The sequence below is a fragment of the Gymnodraco acuticeps genome, unplaced genomic scaffold (genome assembly GCF_902827175.1).
Source record: "Gymnodraco acuticeps unplaced genomic scaffold, fGymAcu1.1, whole genome shotgun sequence".
Taxonomy (NCBI): domain Eukaryota; kingdom Metazoa; phylum Chordata; class Actinopteri; order Perciformes; family Bathydraconidae; genus Gymnodraco; species Gymnodraco acuticeps.
In genome coordinates, this window is record NW_022991325.1 from 635,568 (window position 1) to 656,031 (window position 20,464).

Sequence of the window (20,464 nt, forward strand, 5' to 3'; positions counted from 1 at the left end):
GTTGTGTAACTGTTTTCCCCAAAAATATTTCTAAAAAGTGTTGCTGTTGTTTAACTCTGCCCCCATTTACTTAAATTCATCAATTTTTTATTTACCATGGAGTGAAAACATTTTTTTTGAAGAATTCCAGGTAACGCAGGCTGAGGAACGGATAGAATGATTATCACATTGTGGGTGAAGTATTCCTTTAACTAGGTATCTTTGATTTTTGTTAAATATCTCTCTAAAGAGACAGTTTGGTATGCCCCAGAGGTCAGGGTCACAGAAGTACAGGTCTGGACCAGTAGCAGTCCCTTACTGAGTGTAAAGATCGATTGGTCTCACCCTCTATGGTGACCAGGTCACTGCGGACCAGAATGTTGGCGTGGTTGATCGCCTCGCAGTAGTACATCCCGCTGTGCTCTTTGGACAACGCGGACACTCGGTAGTTCGTGTTGTTCATGTGGGTGGTGATGGTATACAGCGGATGTTCATTGCCAACACGGTACCACTTAAACGTGACCGGCGGAGTTCCATTTACTCCACATATGAGGTAAAGATGATCTCCCTCAGAGATTTCTGGTAGGTGGGGGAGGACGGTCAGAATCGGGTTTGTGAGCGGCACTGGAAAAGGGGGAGGAAAGAGGTGAGGTAAGCCAACAGTGTATATGAGTCATTAAGACATTACAAGAAATCACAAAATCACACTCTATCATTTGATTTAGGAATAGTATACTTATTAGTTAATTTAGATTAATAGATCAAAACCATTCTCATGTTTGTATGAGAGTTATGAATCTACCGCAAGCAACCGGTTAGCTTAGCTTAGCCACCTGTAAAACATCAACATTTTATTGTAGAAATCTGTTTTTGTTTAGATTAAACAAACTACACCTGATGTGTTATTATGTTAGTATAGAGATACTGCTAGGTATATTTTGTTACCGTTGGGCAATGCCAGGCTAGCTTCTTCCCCCGTTTCCCGTCTTAGTGCTAGCAAAGCTAATTGGTTGCTTGTGATAACTTAATATATCAAACAAAAATGAGTGGTATGAATCCATCTATCTCTTTGTCAGAAAGTGACTAGTATGTTTCCCAAAATGTCAAACTATTTCCTCAAACAAAAGGGACATTTTAAGTTAAATCTCTACATTGGAAGCAGCAGCTTGAATAATTGTTCTATGGCCGATGGGCGAACTTGATCTAGCTAAGACGATGTGACACATTAGAACGGACCAGAGTAACTAAAGAGACATTGAGGTGAGATGCTCTGTCAAATGCTGTCATAAAGGCCAGGAACTCGAGACATAAAACGTTTTAAAAGTGCTCAGAAAATGAAAAGGTGAGCATGCACAATTCAGGACAATTTGACAAACTCCATCTGCTGAAAACGGTAATGTAAAGGCTTCACAATAAGGCTCCAGTACTAAATGGATATTGAGGTTAATTTGTCCATAGTTTTAATGTATATGGCCGATATGGCAAATCCATTATCATGCGGTAAATACATTACATTACATGTCACTTGTTAGACGCTTTTATCCAAAGCGACTTACATACTCAATACTGTGGACCCCAGGAGCAACAACGCACAACCCACTGCACCACACGCCTCCCATCAAATTAATTGATTGATCTGGATTAAGCAACAATGATAAAGCAAATCAACCATTATACATGTAAAAATGGAGGAACATACTTGTTTTTAATATTTACCTATGACTGTAGCGTTGAGTCTTTTGCTGAGTGGGGCTTCTTTCTGACCATTCCTTGCTTCACACATGTACTTGCTTATTTCATCTGACTTTCTGACGGTGACGGTGAAGAGGGCTTGTTGAAAGGGCTCTTTGACGGTGGTTATGTTCAGTTGGTCGTACCCCCACAGCAAAGTGTAGTTTATCGGCAGGCTGCCAATGTCCGACTGACAGAGGATCTTGAAGGACTGTCCTATAACCACCCTGCCGACCACCGAGATCTTGGGAGTTGAGACAGCAACTGAAAAGAACAAGGGGAAAAATAAGACACACTGGCCAATGTTACCTCTAAAAACTAAACCCTGATCCCTCAGGGGCTTGAGTCTTCAAAGGCTCAACATTGTAAAAATAGGACTGGGCACAAATGTGCTTTTCCTAGTATGGCGGAGTCATGACAAACCAATAATTCAGTGGCGTAACTAGCAAGGGGCCCATGCAAAAAAAAAAAGAAACTTTAATATATATACAGTATATATTTTTTGGGGCCCCAATGGCATTGACTGGTTCACGCAGTCTTCAAAGTAACCAAGCAACCTAAATTAATTTGTCATTTGTCTGTCCAATGACCTTGCTCCCTTTCATGTCATGTGATACCTTGCGTGACCAGCGTACCATTTATCAACCTGTACTGTACTGTACTGTAGCTAGTAGCAGCAAGTTTGGCAGCATTATAAAAAATGTAATAGCTTGCATTTATAATGTACAGCAAACCAAAGCACAAGCTCCAAAGAGAAAGGACAGGAGAGAACAAGGAGATGTAACAGCTAAACTGACAAAATTAGACAGTTTTTTTGTCAAACAACGTCCTCGAAATCGAGCGCTAACGTTAGCAATGTTGACGTGCAGACGGAGCCGGAGGGTAACGATAGCTCACCACCATCATTGCCATCTAGCTCCACAAGTGAAGCTGTATCCGTGGCCGTGGCTGTGCAACCTTCTTCTCCAGCCAGCAAGGAGGAGAGGCTGGATTTGGCTGTGCCCGGCGGTGGTCCAACAGTTCCCCCAATGGCCCCAACCGATAGGGGACTCTATGGTGCTATTGAGAGCCCCGACGCCAAGATCAAAATCTGTATTATAGCAACTGGTCTATGTAGGCCTACCGGCCCATTCCCCAGAGACAAACATCAAGGAAACAGCTTTAATCCTCTTCTTAGTTCGCTGTGCCGTTGTCAGGCTGTTGTTGATAGCCTATACATGTGGCGCTTCTGAGTGGTTGTGTATGTCCGTGCGTGTGTGAGCGCTTCAGCGTGCGCTTATGTTTGGGGCGATGGGGGGCCCAAAACTATATTTGCACCGGGGCTAATCACAACCTTGTTACGCCACTGCAATGATTGGTTAGTACTTTTCTCGTTGGATGGGCTTTGTAGTTTGGATTGGTTTGGTTTAGGCATAATGAATACGATTGGTTAGGGCTTGGGGTTGGATTATCATGTTAAGCCAATCCAAGGCAGAGAAGGTTGTTAAGATGTTAAGACATTAACATAGAGAGGTGTGTGTTTAAAATGACTTTGTTAAATGCAGCCTCTGAAAGACGCATCACGTGAGCTTACCTTTAGGACGTACAGTCAGGGTTTCACTGCGTTTCACTATCTCCTTGGCTTTAGCTACACAGGTATAGTTGAAATCATATAGCAGGGCTTTGACAGAAAATACTCCGTTGACTTTGGAGATCAGTGGGCTTTCGGTTGGATCAAGAGTGTATGTCAACTCGTCCCTGTCGAGTCTTTCAGAGGCAGAGGTCTCACTTCTGCAGTTTAGTGTCATGTATTCCCTTTGAAAGACTTCAGCAGGATACATGGTGAGAGTGGGCACTGAAAACAGCTCTGTGGATAGATACAGAAAACAATTCATCATCTGCTTTCATATCACTTAGAGTGGAAATGCTTTTATTTACAACAACAAAATGTGTAAAAAGACTGTCAGACTAATAGAGTGCCACAGTGACGCATCCTAAAACCCGGAAGTAAGTTAGCATTTTACCACTTCCGGTTCCTTCAACAAAAAACAATCATAAATCTTATCAATAGATTCATGATCGATAGATTTATGATCAATAGATTTATGATTATAACCTTATAAAAGCAGGGAAGACATGTGGATATTATCCGGCTGAACAAAACGTGATCTGTCTCTTAAATGTGTGTCAACCACAGACCTTATTTCAAGCTATTTTCCAAAATCCTATGGAGAAATTGCATTGCATTTTTGACGAAGGAACCGGAAGAAGTTTACTTCCGGGTTTTAGGACTGTGGCACTGTGGCACTCTATTAAACAATAAATAATAGAAATACTGTTAATTGGATAAAAGAAATGAAAAGCTAAGAACTGACTATTGAGTGTCTGATAACATTTAACAACATTGTATCAGTTTTGGGGCTCCACAGGTGTAGCATTCATAAGAATATAGTAATGGATTCCAGCTGAACTGGGAAGTTAGAATTTCAAAGTTCCCAGTCCAATTTCAACTTTAACGCCCAATAAAGTCAAATGTACGCCTTGAAAAGTCAGCAGAACCTCACTAACCCAGAGCTCAAGCTCCTGGATGACATCAACCAGTGGAAGCTGAAGTAAGAGTAATACACCTATGTATATGTTAATAAATCAGTCATACAAAATACGGTTCAACTTTTATTTGTGGCACTGGCCATGTTGCTTCTAAGCTTACTATGGAGTTTGTATGTACAAATACAGCGTAATGCATTATTAACTGGTATTGCTAACAATGGCTAGCAAAGCTAACAAAGCTACTCAGAACTCAGTATTAATGCTAATTATTGATATTTAAGATGAAACACACATCAGTAGCTATTACACATTTATATGCAGGCTGCAGTTTGCACACAGGTCTTTTTCCTGTCCACTCACCAGTCACTGACACCGCCTTTGTGTCAAATTTCCTAACATTTCCCATCTCTAATCTGCACTCAAACTCCTCAGGGTCTTTAGCCAGAGCGACCATGCTGTGGTTGACTGTGGAGTATCCACTGCTGAGAAGCTGGCTCCCCTGGCTCAGGTACAGGTTGATACTTTCCGTGCTGCGCGGATTGTTTTTGACCGAGCAAAAGATGTCGAGTTTGTCTCCTTCATAGATCTTGGACTCGGGGAAAATCTCCAAAACCGCTACGATGGGAAGCTCTAAGGAGACAAAACCAATGAAGAAAAAGCTCTGAGACGCCTCAAATGTACTGTGGCCCTGAAGTGCAAGTCAAAACAACATTTCAGAAAACACTACAACATTTCATAAAACACGACATTTAAAAAAACACTACAGCATTTCACAAAACGCTACAGCATTTCACAAAACACTACATAATTTCAGAAAATGCTACATGTTTAACTTTTGTCCAGTTTCTGAACAGATATGAGGAGCTGTGAGCTCTGTGTGCAACAGCTAACGGCTGATGTTTTGGGACATGTTGCGCTGTCGGGTGCTGACCGATCACGAAGTGTCATTTCTTGACTGGCAGCAAAAACAACCAATCACAGCAGTGCTTCTCTGTCTGGCTCTGTCCAATAACAAACAACAAGTGTTCTCCCTAAAGGAATACCCTTTCCGTAAAAGTTGAAATGCTGTAGCGTTTTGTGAAATGCTGTAGTGTTTTGTGAAATGCTGTAGCGTTTTGTGAAATGCTGTAGTGTTTTGTGAAATGCTGTAGTGTTTTGTGAAATGCTGTTGTGTTTTGTGAAATGCTGTAGTGTTTTGTGAAATGCTGTAGTGTTTTGTGAAATGCTGTAGCGTTTTGTGAAATGCTGTAGTGTTTTGTGAAATGCTGTGAGGTTTTGTGAAATGCTGTAGTGTTTTGTGAAATGCTGTAGCGTTTTGTGAAATGCTGTAGTGTTTTGTGAAATGCTGTAGTGTTTTGTGAAATGCTGTGAGGTTTTGTGAAATGCTGAAGTGTTTTGTGAAATGCTGTAGTGTTTTGTGAAATGCTGTGAGGTTTTGTGAAATGCTGAAGTGTTTTGTGAAATGCTGTGAGGTTTTGTGAAGTGTCGTTGTGTTTTATGAAATGCTGTAGTGTTTTGTGAAATGTTGTTTTGACTTGCACTTCAGGGCCACAGTACAATGCTTTGAAAATAACAGAAATGTAAAGATGCTTCTCACCTTTGACTGAAACAGTGACAGAGAGGCTTTCTTTTGACTTGAAGGACTCTGGCGTTACAAGGACAGTATAGCCACAGTGAATTTTGTGGTAGCCAGTGCTGCTGAAGTGAAGCCTGGCCTCCGCCTGGTTGGAGTTTACCTGCTTCTCCTGGATCTCTTTAGTGTCTTCGTAGAAGTAAAAAAAAAAGGATCCTGTCTCGCCGGGCGCTGTGCACGTGGCTGTTACCTCCTCCCCTTCACTGACCACATCCTTGTTAATGTGGAGAAGTGGTTTTGACAGGCCTGGAGACCCAACATGGGGGAAGATTTGCAGTTTTAATCCAACAGCGGTTCAAAAAAGTAAACAAAATTAGACCATCGTCTACCAATGTTAAAGAATGTATCCCACTTGCTGTTGCACATAAACACTAAGACTTTAATTTTGAAAAAACGGTTTGAACTTCCAAGCATGGGATTTCGATTCCTGTTTCAGTTACAATATATGGCTTAAAAAAATGCTAATCATGCCTATCTCACTGTTTTTTTAGGAGAATGCTGCCAACAAGCGTTTAATTTAACAACATTTAAAAAACAATTCTAACACCATCAAATTCACCTGAACTTCTCAAACAACCACAGATAATACTGTATCCACATTATCAAACCGACCTGCTACTGTGAGTTTCTTGGCTCCACTCGTCATGTCTTTCTGCTCAATGCTGATCTTGCACTTGTATTTGCCGGAGTTGGATACTCGGGCCTCGGACAGAGGGTAAAGCAGATCCTCTGAGGTGCTTGTGTTCTTGGAGTAGATGGTGTTGCCGTCCTTGTATATTCTGTACTCACGACTCAGCGCCTCCTGCCCAGAGCTGCTGACGAAGGCCTGGCATCTCAGAGTCACATTGGTGTCCCGAGTCACATCTGGAGCGGGCTCGATGGACAGGGTGATGTCTCTTATCTTGAATACTAGGGAGCATATTCAAACAAATGTATTAGACTTAAAGGTCCCATGTCGTGCTTTTCTGGTTCTTACCTGTCCCCTTGTGTGTTATGAAGATTTTTATGCATGTAAACGGTCTGCGAAGTCACAAACCCTCAAAGTACACCCTGTAGCGAGTAAAACTCGAACACAGAAAATACCTGTCTATGCTGCCCCAGAATGCCTCGTTGGACATTTATCTTTTTCTTCCTGGGTACAGTGACGTGCCCATACCCAAATGGACCCATTGGTCCAAATGGACCAATCCGTGGAGCCGTTAAATCACGTCTGCGGAGCCACACACACACACTCAATCTTTTCTCAGCTGCAGCTCCGCCGATTTCTCCTCCATGAGACGGCGGGACGCGGCGAGGCTGTGAGTCGGTGTGTGAGCACACACACAAACTCCCAGTCAGGCCAGTGTGTGTTCGGGCTGGTTTCGGGCTGGGTTTTGCTGGGCTCATAGGGAGGGGGGGGGGGGGGGGCAGGAGCTCCAACAAGCCATTTAGGACAGAGAGTGAATACACAGACTATACAGAGATGCTGTATGAGAAACCAATGTAAGTTTGGAAAATTGCACAATATAAATCTATTTTAGTAGACCTCAACAATGGAATTATGATCAGTAGAAATGGCCATGACATGGCACCTTTAAAGCTCACCTATTATACTATATTTTAACAATATATTATAAGGCCATATCTACACAAAACATGTCTCTGAAGTGTTTTGCTCAAAATACCAAAAAGATCACCCATTGTTGCCATGCCTCATACCCCTCTATTTCCAACCGAGTCTCACGGCATTTCGTGTTATAGTCACAACATTAATTTAATATTTATTCGTGTTCACCAACACGATTTTTGCATTTTTTTCGTGTCACACAGAACGATTTTAAAAGCAATGCATTTCTATTGTTAGTATGTTTCGTGCCTGCACCACGTCTTTTTGTCCGGTCGGGTCTAGGAATACCAGAAGCTGTGTGGTTCATAAAAATATTTTCTTACTCAATATCTTACCCTAAGCCTAACCCTATCCCTTTTATTTAAAATTGTATAATGTCTGAGTTTTTTTGCCGTCCACGAGGAAAAGAAATGGGGCTCAGAGCCTCAGAATACTGAAATCTGTATTTTTTGTCATCTTTTTTTCCTTCTAATTTGTTATTATTTGGTGTAGGCACGAAACATACTACCAACAGAAATACATTGCTTCGAAAATCGTTTTGTGTCAGAATACTGAAATCTGGATTTTTTAAATCTCTTTTTCCTTCTAATTTGTTATTATTTACATTGTTTTAAAACCGTTCTGTGACACGAAAAAAATGCCGAAATCGTGTTGGTGAACACAAATCAATAGATTAATTACGTGACTATAACACGAAATGCTGTGAGACTGTGTTGCTATTTCAGGCCCGTTACAAAAGTGCTGATTCTGGGTCTGGCCCTTTAAATCTAACCGAGCTGCTGCTGGCCACGCCCCTCTGGAGCTGCTGCTGGCCACGCCCCTTTGGAGCCAGGCAAGCTGCAAGCTGCAGAGCTAGCTGTTCTGCCGGTGTCATTACCATATGTGTTCACCCTACCATATGTGTTCGGGGTCCGTCGCTTACCAATGACGTCACGCATTGGTAATCGCACGCTGATTGGTGTAACTAGGGGCGCTGACTAGGGTATACCGGGGATAACGGGTCACAACCGTAAGCGACCTGTTATCATTCAGGAAACGACAGCGAAGCATCTGGGGTGTTTTTTCCACATAACTGTTCACGTCACTGTTACTAGTATTTATTTATACATACTAGGGCTGTACCCAAATATACGAATATTCGTTCGTTGGAGTACTATTCGGATATTCGTTTTGTTTGTTTTTTCCCCGTTTTATTTTCAAATTGAATTTATTGAAATCTCCAATATCAACGTAAGAGCTTGTGCCTCTTCGGGGGGTGCTAACACTTAACCATAAACGTTATTGTTCACTTTCTCCGTCTTTATATGTAGATATTACTTTTCTCCGTTAATCTCCGTCACGTTGTTTCCAAAGAAACAACAACTTCCTGTCAACAGCGCTACCTCTCCTTAAAAAATAAAAGAATGTCCATAAATAGGAAGCCAAGCCAAATTACACTTAAGACATATACAACTGCAACGAAAGTAACAAACACAATGCGATATCCTTTTCAATTTCAAAGAACACAAATTGGGTTACATTCACAAATAACTATAAAACAACAATACTGTAGAATAACAAAATGAATGCCGTGAATACACCGAAATACACGTGTTGAAGCGGTTCGCTGCTGATTACTACGCCCCTTACTACATGTGACATAATGTTATTTTCAATACTGGTTACAGTAATATGACACTGATTACAGTTCGATCACTATGATTAAAGAAAAAGATGGTCTTTGAAATATACCTTGATTCCTTTGTTTGTCTCATGATCAGCTCAATTTAAATAAAAGTATGGATATGTGCAAAGTTTTACCATGTTCAGATACATTACCATTACCTGTGAATATCAGCAGGCTTTATGGTTTCCCTAAAGAGTACAGGTTTGTCATCTCTGCTAAAGAGGTTATGTTTTCTCAATTCAATCTTGTTGAATTTGTAACGTGAATATCTGAGCTTTCACACCCACACATTGTTACTTGCAGATTCCTCAGAAGCGGATTGAATATATTCATTTGAATCACTTCCTTATTTACTTCAAACCATCACTCAAGAAGGGTCATTGTGTGGCATATTTGAAATGACTACCACTGAAAGTACAGGTGGCTAACAATTGAATGTCAGCTTTGCACTCAGGAAGCTGCTGTCACCATGGAATTTCCTCATAGTGGTAACGGCATACCATAAATATGAGAGTAGCGTAAGGAACAATGCACATGGGCTTGACTGTACATAGTCAAGCCCCAATTTGTTGATAGTCATCTGATTGTTAAAAGAACAACCATGGGAGATTATATATAAGTAGATAAGGAAGAGCATCTTATAAGCAGCTGGGGCTGATGAGATATGAAGCCACTTAAAAAGGCCCACCTAAAAATATATCAGAAAAGGTGTGTCCTATATTCATAATATTTTTGCCAGACTCCTTTTGACCAAAACAGTATTTGATGTGGGAGAACACAGAAGTTGCATAACTAATTTTATATAATAGTTCCCTATTGGACAACACTGTCTATGAAAAAGCATTCACTTAAAGGGGACCTATCATGCAAAATGCACTTTTGTACGTCTTTTATACATGAATATGTGTCCCCGGTGTGTCAGGGAACTCACCAAGTGTCAGAAAACACAACCCTCTCTCTTTTCCTCCATACCCAAATCTCTAAAAACTGGGCTGCAACGGATCTGATACAGACTGATACAGATTTGAAATTGTTCTGACGTCAGGAACGAGGAGCTCCGCCTATATGGCCAACTCTCCACCTATCAGGGGAATGTGGGGTTGGGCCACGGCCTGCCATTGCTGCTCGAAAGCGCTGGAGACGCTGTAGTACATATGCCAGGCCTGTATGTGGCGCTGTAGTCTGCCACAAAAGCAGTGAAGAAGACTTGGTTGGACATGGACTTGGACATGGTTGCCCTTCTGTTTATTCTCCACTGTGGCTCTTTTTCTCCCTCTCCGAGGCAAGCGTTTGCGCCTGCTGCTGCTGTAATTCAATGCAATCCCTCCCCGTCGAGGCAAGCACTGTAATTCTCTCCGGTTTGCCACAAGCAGATGACAAACACCCACCTCTCCGCCTCTTCCAAGGGACGAGAGGACCGTGCGGCAGAGTTTCAGTTTTTTTCGCCGGTCAACATGTCCGTTAAAGTTTAAATCTTCTGGACAAAATTAGAAAAGTGCCGGTCAAAGGTCGTCTTTGTTATTTATTGAGCTTTAAAACAAATGAATAATGACTATATAATCACATAAGAATAAAACACGAAGGACAGAGATCTCTTTTTCTCCCCCTCTTCTGACAGCCCAGCAGCTGATCTCAAAGTAGGCTCCCCTCTCCTGCAGGGGGGCGTGGTCAGCTGCAGCTCATTTGCATTAAAGCTACGTCACAGAATCAGCCCTTGCAAAAACAGGGCTGGAAAGAGCAAATAGAGCGAAATGAGGCATGGCTAAAATGCAGGATCTGTTTGGTATTTTGAAAAAAAAACTATATTTATATACTTTATATAGGTATGGCCCTACACTATATTGTTCAAATATAGCATGATAGGTCCACTTTAAACTGAATAGATTTTTTTAGATGGGCTTTACTTTTAAGTCACTCTTATTTATTTTTCTGTTGCCCCCATTCACAGCAATCCAATGCTTAGCTTCCGTGCCAAAACTCTGTTTCTCCATACTGGCAGAGGAAGTACTCATCTTGTACTTGAGTAAAAGTAGAAGTACCACTTCAATGTAGGAATAATGTGTAGGAATACTGTAGCAAGAATACTCTGTTACAAGTAAAAGTCCTGCATTAAATGTTACTAAGTCGAAAAGTATTAACATCAAAATAAACTTCAAGTACCAAAAGTAAAAGTAGTCATTGTGCAGATTGGTCCATTTCAGAATAATATATGTTTTATAATTATTTATCATTAAAGTGTTATCAAAGCTGGTAAAGGTGCAGCTAGTTTTAGGCTCCATTTACACGGGAACGCAAACGCAAACGAAATGCAAACGAACCAACAGCAGTGAGCAGCAGAGTTGGGGAGAGGTGGGGCTATGGCTTCATCGTTATCAGGAAAATGATCGTATAGAGCAGGGGTGCCCAACCTTTTTTGAACCGAGAGCTACTTTTAAAGTGGCCAGTCTGCCGAGATCTACCAGTCCAGATAGAGAGGCGTAGCCATTACTGACAGCCTACTACCAGGTAAATACACACTTCTACTTGAATAAAACTGACCTTTGTGATTAATACTTCATAAAATACTGCAGATCCTTTATCTTACCTCTTTCTAATCTACACACAGGGTTGGGAGGGTTACTTTGTAAATGTAATCAGTTACTGATTACTGATTACATGGCTCTGAAAGTAATCCGAATACAGTTACGTGTCTTAAAAAAGTAACGTAATCAGATTACTTTTAGATTACTTTTGGATTACTTTCTTTTTCCATCACAGATGGGTATGTTTTGGTGAACAGGAGACACAAAAAGCAAAAGGAATGTGTTTTTACTGTTTTAATGGCTTATCAAGAGCACAACTGAAACACAACATCTGAAACGATGTAACAACATAATTAACTTTTTGGGGATGCAGTTTGGGATGTGAGGAGTGAGGGACACGGCTTAGAACGAGCGTGTCGCCTTCTGTCCTGCCAGTGTTGGCAGGACATGAATTAAAATGTCAAACTCGGACTTCATTTGAAGGACATTACGGCCAGGGGTGTAGAGCTATATTTGTTTAAGCACCGGATTGGCAAAACAGGAGAGTGTGTGCACCAGTCTGCCTTGATCTATGAATTCATGTCCGTGACTCTCACAGTATCTGCTGCCCGCAGCTGTTTTATAGAAGGAACACCTCCTTCACTTCATGAAATCTCTGCAGCACCAGGAGGCAGCGGGAGGGTTAACTCAGCCTCTGAGAAGACGAGCACGCAGTGCCTTTCACGCACCGCCTTCACTGTGTTTACCTTCAGAAATAATCATTAGTAAGGCTAAAGAAAGAGCGACCGCAGGCTGATGTGTTTTAACCACACACACGCGATTTAAACGCAGACTTGTGTTCCTCCATGTTTCGCTGTTATTGTTTCACTGAGCGGACCCGCGATTTTTTTTCAAACGCTTTTTTGGTCCATCTGCGGCGGTAATAGGTTTTGTGGGCTGTGATGATTCGGCTGTACCTTTAGTAATGAATATTCAATGTTGTGAGGAAATCTTTCCACCAATAATTCCAATAAGTAATCCAAAATGTATTCACTTCAGGTTTACGAAAGTAACTGTAATCAGATTACTCGTTTTTCAAATGTAACGCGAGCTGAATACAGTTACTTGATTTTTGTATTCTGATTACGTAACGCCGTTACATGTATTCCGTTACAACCCAACCCTGTCTACACACATACAAGTATTTAACTGAAGTTACACAACAGTGTTGTTGATACAGAGTAGTGTTGTCACGATACCAACATTTTGGTTTTGATACCGATACCAAGTCAAGAATTGTGATTGCGATTCTTTTTCGATACTTTTCTTTTATTATTTTCATGATCAATAAAATTGTAGTTTATCTGTTAAGTGTTTTCTTACAACATGGTCTCTTCTTTATACTTGAGTTTATGTGATTTCTTTGATAGTTAACTTTATATTTTATTAACATGTAATAGTACAGTAATATAAATAATTATTGACAAAATGTACATTGCAGATGTTAGCCACATTGGTAAGTTAGCTAAAAAGGTAGCCATATTAGACAGTTATCATTGCCATTAATTGCCTCGTCAAACTACTAAAACGTTCGTTTGTCACAACATAAATTACACTTGTTTTACTTAGATTTGAGGGCATGGGCTTGAGCATGATGTAATTATGTTATCTATCACATTCGCTAACCTGTCTGTCTTTAAATTCTTTAAACAGCTCTGGATGCCGGTCGGCGAGGTGCTTAACTAAGTTTGATGTGTTGGCTCCCTTGGTTTGCAGGGATCTAAAACATGTCTTACAGACAGGCCTCGTGGTGTCCGTAGACTTGCCCTCACTGTCAGAGATATAGCTAAAATACTTCCAAATTTCGCTTCTGGTGTCTTTTTTGTCAACAAGCCGAGGCGCAGCGGCAGTTGCACTCCCACTTGCAGCCACTTGCTCCCCGTTTTCTCACATGCTCTGGCAGCTAGCGCGTGCACGAAAGAGGGGAGGGACTTTGAGCGTGCTTGAGAGGCGCGGGACTGCAGGCACGGCTGCAGTGCAGGGAGTGGAAGCAGAGCGCGGAACATACACGGCTCTTATTAAAACGGCGCTTTCTCACCGGAGTACTTTTCCCCGTCATTCTTAAAGTACCGATACTAATGAAACGGAGGAATCGTAACGTTTTTAACGGCAGGGTATCGCGGTACCTTTCAAGTATCGGTACACCGTGCAACACTAATACAGAGTTGGAGTTTATTCACACGTCACATACTACAGTGGGTAATGTTTTCAAGAAACATTGAACAGTGCTGCCACATATGACACAGGAAAAAAGAAAATACTCTGAACCTTTCTTTGCCATTATATACAAATAGTGTTGCTACAAAAGTATAAATTAGGCTTACTAATAAGACAACTCAGATCTGAAGCTACACAGGAATCTGCTGCCAAAGTGCAATAAAAAAGACAAAATTAATAGAATCAAACCCTTTTTTTGTTGCATTTTAGTAGAGTATAAAAAGAAATGCCTTTAAAATAGGACGCAAGCAACACTAGTTTCTTAACCTGAATTGATATAATCAATTTAAGTTTGCATTCTTATACCATTTTGTACAATAATTATAATGAATAAGTTCAAACAAACTAAAACTTACAGCTGATTAATAACGGTATCTAACTTGAGTGTTTATTATATCAAAAACCTGTTGAAATGCTACTGTTGTTTTTACTGTGTGCCAAAAGCGCGTCGGCAGCCTCCAGGAATGCTTCTTTCACAACTTCGCCGTCTTTGAAAGACTTCATGTGTTACGCAAGAACGTGACTGACACGTTAAGATGCTATGGTAGCAGCCTTGCTCTTGTTGTTGGGCCTGGTGGAAATGGACTGCTGTGCATTTAGCTGTCCTTTCAGGTCCCTCGCCTTTTGGGAGCGTAGGGCAGAATAAGGAGGGAATTCCGTCTCGTAGCATTTGTGCACCGTTTTGAAATGCCGCTCCTAAATTACCCTTCTTCGATAAAGCCACGCTCGCATTGCAGATGAGACAGATGGACTTTGAATTGGAATAGATACACAAATAATCATCCTCCCACTCGGAGTGAAAATTATATATTTTGGGCTTTTTTGCTTTTGCCATAATTGCGGTCTTGTGTGTGTGCGGACTGTCACTCCTGTTGACACGGACAACGTCAGCGCACTGCCCACCAGCCACGCCCCGAAACATGGGGTCACGCCGGCCAATCACAAAGCTTTGATGCGTTCAAGTGCATTATTCTGGCACAGGAAGATTATGTTATAGGACATTAACGATAAAACAGAATATTGTTGTTCTATTTTTAGACACATCTCGCGATCGACTGGTTGGGCACCCCTGGTATAGGACGTATACACAGAGCCGTTTGGCCCCGCAGAGTGTTCCGTCCGCAGATCTATCCACCTTGGGATCCGTTATCGTTTTAGGGGTCCGTTTCCGCGGTTCCGTTACGGCCTCGTGTGAACGACGGGCTATACGAAAGAGAAAAGTAGCGAATAAAACCCGTTCCGTTCCTGTGTAAACAGCACCTTAATGACTTTGTATACAGGGTAGCATGGGAATTTACTCCAGGTGTAACTAAAGTTTGATTTAAGAGTTGATTATATTTCACATCATTTATCCAAATCTGTAAAGTAACTAAAGGGATTAAATAAATGTAGTGGAGTAAAAGTACAACCTTTTACCTCTGAATTGCAGTACAGTAGGGGTACGATGTAGAAAAACATTGAAATATTCAAGTAAGGTACAAGCCCCTATTATTGTACTAAAGTATACAGTACTTGAGTAAATGTACTTAGTTTACTTTATACCACTGCAAACTGGGTAACCACCATCTATTATACTATAATGCTGACAGTGGAAAAGAAGCTCATACACTTGAAAAAATAAAAAATAAAAAAAACGTTCCCTTTGTATGTATCTAGCCTAAATGTTGCTTGGTTTTTAAACAAAATGTTTTTAATCTCTTCACAGTTAGCAATGATGGTTTACTTTTTAATTCTAAGCCTCATGGTCTCTGGACTGATGACAGCAGCCCAACTGCGTTATTGACTTGGCAGAATGTGAACACTTTCATGGGCTGCTTCTCACTTCTCTTAAATGCAATCATTGCGTCCCTCACTTGCGTCTGGAAACCACGAGAAGGGAGAAGAAGCAGGGAAATGAGTTTTAAGAGCAATGGGATGATGTCCTTTCCTCGGAGCGTCACGTGAAGCGACATCTGTTTGTGATGACGCTGCACAGCTGATCTTCTGACAGCAGCCAGCTCTTTCCCCGTTTTTTTCACAAACACCCCCGCCTCTGTTAGCACACATTTACTGACATACAGTAAACATTTGTATCATCTGTTGTAGACCCAAATAAATAAAATAACTAATTCTCAAAAAAAGATAAACGCCATTCTTAAAATGTATAAACGAACAATAGTTTGATTAATATTGATTTGAGTGCACAAAAGAATGACAATTATTGAGAGAAGAAAAAGAGATATGTTATCTATCAAAACCCAGTTAGATTAACATTCATTGGATTGTCCACTGTTGTTCAGATATATCACATATTTTTAACTAAATGATACATTAATTGAAACAAAACACTGTTTAAGCGACCTTGGGCTGATGAAAGACGCTATATATATTAAAGTTATTATTATTATTATAATAAACTGAGGAGTGAGTCCCGTGAGTTTCATGTGTTTTCTTCACTCCGCTAGTAACTGCTCTCATGTCAAGAAGCATCAGATCAGTGCATGCGCTGCAGCATCCAATCAGTGAGCGATACACAGTAAGGGGGCGGGGCGAGTGGCTGAGGATTTCACCGGAGGATGGTCTGGTTGTTCCTCGATTATCGCTCCTCCGTTATTGCTCCTCGACCCTCCGGCACAAATAAGGGCAATGGGACGCTACTCAAGACTTCCGGTGATACAGAGGACCGAGGAGCGAGGAAATGAAAAATAATCGACCTGAGAAGAACCCATAGTCACCTGAACTGATCCCAAAGCAGCCATCAGTTTAAATGATCATGTATGATCAGGCCGTTGTGTCCTTGGGCAAGACACTTTACCCGCATTTGCTCCTGTGGGTAATGTCCGCAGTAATGACTCTTACATGTCTAATATGTGTAATGTGTACTTGTAAAGCGCTTTGAGCACCTGTAAAAGCGCTCTAATAAAAAAATGTAATGCATTATTATTATTATTATTATTATTATTATTAGTCCCCAGGTACATGCAGGCAAAATAAAAGAAAGATCCATTTGCTGTCAGGTTCATGAAAGTAGAAGCCACTGTGACTGAGCGAATGAAGGAGCCACATGTTGTCTTTCAGAAGTAGGCTAACTTTAAAAAGTGACAACAGTTCAGTGTTCCGAGTGTAACCACAGATAGAGAGCACCTGCTCACACGTATGTTTGAGCAGTGGTGTAAAGTAACTAAGTAGATTTACTTAAGTACTGTACTTTAGTAAAATATTGCGATACTTGTACTTTACTTGAGTATTTTATGCTACTATCCACCCCACTACAATTGAGAAGTAAATGTTGTACTTTTACTCCACTACATGTGTATACCTTTAGTTACTTTAAAGATTTGGATCAATGATAAGAAATATAATCAACACTTAAATCAGACTTTAGTTAGACCTGGAGTAAATTGGAGTAATGCACAATGAGTGTGAGTACTTTTACTTTTGGTACTTTAAGTATATTTTGATGCTAATACTTTTCTACTTTTACTTGAGTAACATTTAGAATGCAGGACTTTTACTTGTAATAGAGTATTCCTACACTCTGGTACTTGTACTTTTACTCAATAACAAGATCTGAGTACTGCTCCCGCCTGTGTTTGAGTTTTAGAAACAACAGGCTGCTGTGACTCAGTTGAGGTGGGGCAGTAAACAAACCTGCAAAACAAGAAGAAAAAAGGGCAGGAAACGCACTTTGTGAGACAAACAGGGCCCCCGGGGGACCTATCACCACTTCAGAGCCTCTGACTCTACCCCCCCCCCGACCAGCATCATTCAGCAGGAGCTGGCAGCGCCGATGATGAGGTGAATCAGAGGGGCCGGGCAGAGGGTCCGCTGTGTGCATGATGGCAGACCCACTGAGCCAGGGCTGGAGAGTACATCTACTCAAGAACTGTACTTAAGTGAACAATTGAGGTACTTGTACTAATTTATTAGTATTTACTTAGTATTAATACGTACTAAGTTAAAAATGATTTGGTGCTTACAATGGGCATTGCCAATACTTTTGTACTTTAACTTGATTAACATTTTGATTGCAGGACCTTTACTTGCAACAGAGTATTCCTCTGGTATTTGTACTTTTACTTAAGTACAAGATCTGAGTTCTTCTTCCACTTCTGGTTATTATACTTAATTAATGTCATGCTACTTTATTACTATACATCGACTACATTTCAGTGCGACCGGAGCCACTGGATGTACAGCTATAATTACTTTTCAGATTGAGATGTCACATTAAACACAATTGATCGCTTATAAAGTTTGGCACATTATTAAACATTAAACCAGTTATTCCCTTACAAGAAAAGCCAAAGAGCGATTGAGTACTACTGTACTGTATATGACGTAGTTAAAATGAGCTCCACCACGCAGCTGCAACAACAAAATGAGTTTAAATGATCGAATAATGTTATACGTCATCATCAGACAGTGGGATACTTAAGTATTAATCCTTCAGTACTTTTACTTAATAGAGAACATAAATGCAGGGCCTTTACTTGTAGTACATTATTTTCAGTGGTGGGTACACACATATTATAAGTAAAGTAAAAGAAGTAACACCACACTGTAGACATTATCAATTATTCCAAGATTCTCAATCATTCTTATTTTCCAAATAAACATCTCTTCTAAAACCTTTTTCTTTCTATTAAACAACATATTAATACTGATGGACAATAATCGTTCACACAAACTTTATCTGTTGAAACGCCACACAAATAAAAGACTACCATAGTTCTGGCCTACCAATTCTATTTATGAAACATATATTTTTTTTTTCTTCAACTTGTTGTTATGGAAGTCACTGATAATTAGGAAATAACATTATCGTAAAAAGCGTTTGTGTTTAGCGTTAATACATTTGACATCTTGTTTCAAGTTTGCTGTGTGTGTTTTCATTATTGCAATCAGTTGATACAATTGTTTTAATCATAATAAACTCCATAATCTTATAGTTTTTATTTTTCATTTATTCCTAAATTTGCCACACAGTCTTTATTATCACAAAGCATTATACTGTAGACACTGAAATTAGCATCTCTATACTGAATCCAGAATCCTTTTTGTTGTTTTCGTTAAAGCATCTTCCACTAAAATCAAAGATATTCTTTTCCATAAATATTTCAAGAAAAACACAGACCAATCCAAATACGGGTCATTATTTAAACCTTGAGCCCAGCTCGGACGATGCCTCCATCTCGTTCACAACAACCCACCCGGCTGACTCATGCCTTCCATCACCAACCAACTCCAGAGGACGGGGGGGGCGTGACACAGCAAACCAACACTTTCCTAACACTCCCTGCCACAGCATTTCCACCAGACAGCAGCGACCACACAGCTCTGATAACAAACACCACTCTTTTCCACTGACCATGTGTCTCAACTAGAAGTGTTGCCAACAACTGAATACAAAGTTCGAATTCAAGTTCAATAAGTCTGACAATAAATAAAACACTGGGCATTTGTAAACCCCACCTTGTGTTCCAAACTATTCTGTGGAAGTCACTCAGTCAGAAAAGTAAAGTATGTTTTATCTTAGATCATACTTACATCGCTGTGCCGTCACCACTCTCCCTGAATGGAAGTCTTGGAGATAAGAAAGTAAAGCACCAGGTTAGAAACAAATCGATCATCACCTCCACAAAAAGAAGTCCAAAGAAGCAGAAGATAGAAGGTCAGTGATCTTACAGCTGGACAGGAGCATGGAGGTAAGCAGAAGTAGAAGGCCCATCCTGTCTGAGGAACTCTGCTGGCTGTCCCGCTGGTTACCACACTAGTGACTGCTGGCTGTGTGTGGGGGGGCAGATCTGATTCTGATGGGCGGGAGCGGACATTAAGGTGGTGCTCTACATCAGCCAGTCAGTGGTCAGCCAGCGGTGGCGGTTATCAACCCCAGCAGCCGTCGGCTTGGCTTAATTTGACAGGAAGTGAGTGTTGTTTCCTCAGGATGTCCATGCCTCCCGGCTCTTGTGCCGTTGTGGAATGTTCTGCAGGTCTCCTTCATGTATGTGTGTTTGTGTGCGTGTGAAATGGTAGTCACAATAATGCTGTATTGCAGTACTCAGTCCTTTGACCTCCGACCTTTGCTGGCAGAGCTGTGCAGGTAGAGAGGTGAACAAGACAGGGATAACCGCCTTTGTTTAGCATAGCCCATTTCCTGAAGGGAAGATAATGGATGAGCTCAGCTACTATGGAGTGTTTTTAACAGACATAAATCTCAGCCGGGCTCTTACAGGACACAGGTAGGTGGAGCTGTCCAGAAGTAGGGTTGCAAAGGGGCGGAAAGTTTCCGGTAAATTTCCGGAAAGTTTCCATGGGAAGTTAAGCTGGGGAATTTTGGAAATATTCGATGTAAAATTAAACCAAAAAACATGACATTTCAACAGATTTTTTTTTTAAAAGTAGAAAAGAACAAGTTTTAATTATTTTATTGAACAATTATTAACTAACTAAGTTCTGATGAACCTTTGTGGGAAAAGTACTGCGGTGTGAAAGCGCCTAATGAAGGCTCGATAATCAGCTCACGGCATATGTGTAAGCAGGGGTAAAGTGCTATTTTTTAC

At 40.8% G+C, this 20,464-nt stretch overlaps 1 protein-coding gene across 6 annotated transcripts in view; it reads right to left on the reverse strand.

Annotated features, from left to right (window-relative positions):
* Nucleotides 1–19,739, reverse strand: part of si:dkey-237i9.8 (platelet endothelial cell adhesion molecule) — a 39,492-nt gene extending 19,753 nt beyond the window's left edge. For 3 of the 6 annotated variants that reach the window (XM_034240382.1, XM_034240381.1, XM_034240380.1), the window contains exons 1-8: nucleotides 19,590–19,739; nucleotides 19,452–19,487; nucleotides 6,485–6,781; nucleotides 5,837–6,118; nucleotides 4,600–4,869; nucleotides 3,284–3,556; nucleotides 1,696–1,974; nucleotides 325–603 (exon numbers count right to left, since the gene is read on the reverse strand). In XM_034240382.1, coding sequence (XP_034096273.1) covers nucleotides 325–603; nucleotides 1,696–1,974; nucleotides 3,284–3,556; nucleotides 4,600–4,869; nucleotides 5,837–6,118; nucleotides 6,485–6,781; nucleotides 19,452–19,487; nucleotides 19,590–19,632 — 1,759 coding nt within the window. In that variant the 5' untranslated portion in view covers nucleotides 19,633–19,739. The remainder of the gene's footprint in view (nucleotides 1–324; nucleotides 604–1,695; nucleotides 1,975–3,283; nucleotides 3,557–4,599; nucleotides 4,870–5,836; nucleotides 6,119–6,484; nucleotides 6,782–19,451; nucleotides 19,488–19,589) is intronic. The other 3 variants (XM_034240384.1, XM_034240385.1, XM_034240383.1) reach the window with 2 other exon arrangements.
* Between the last annotated feature and the right edge of the window lie 725 nt (nucleotides 19,740–20,464).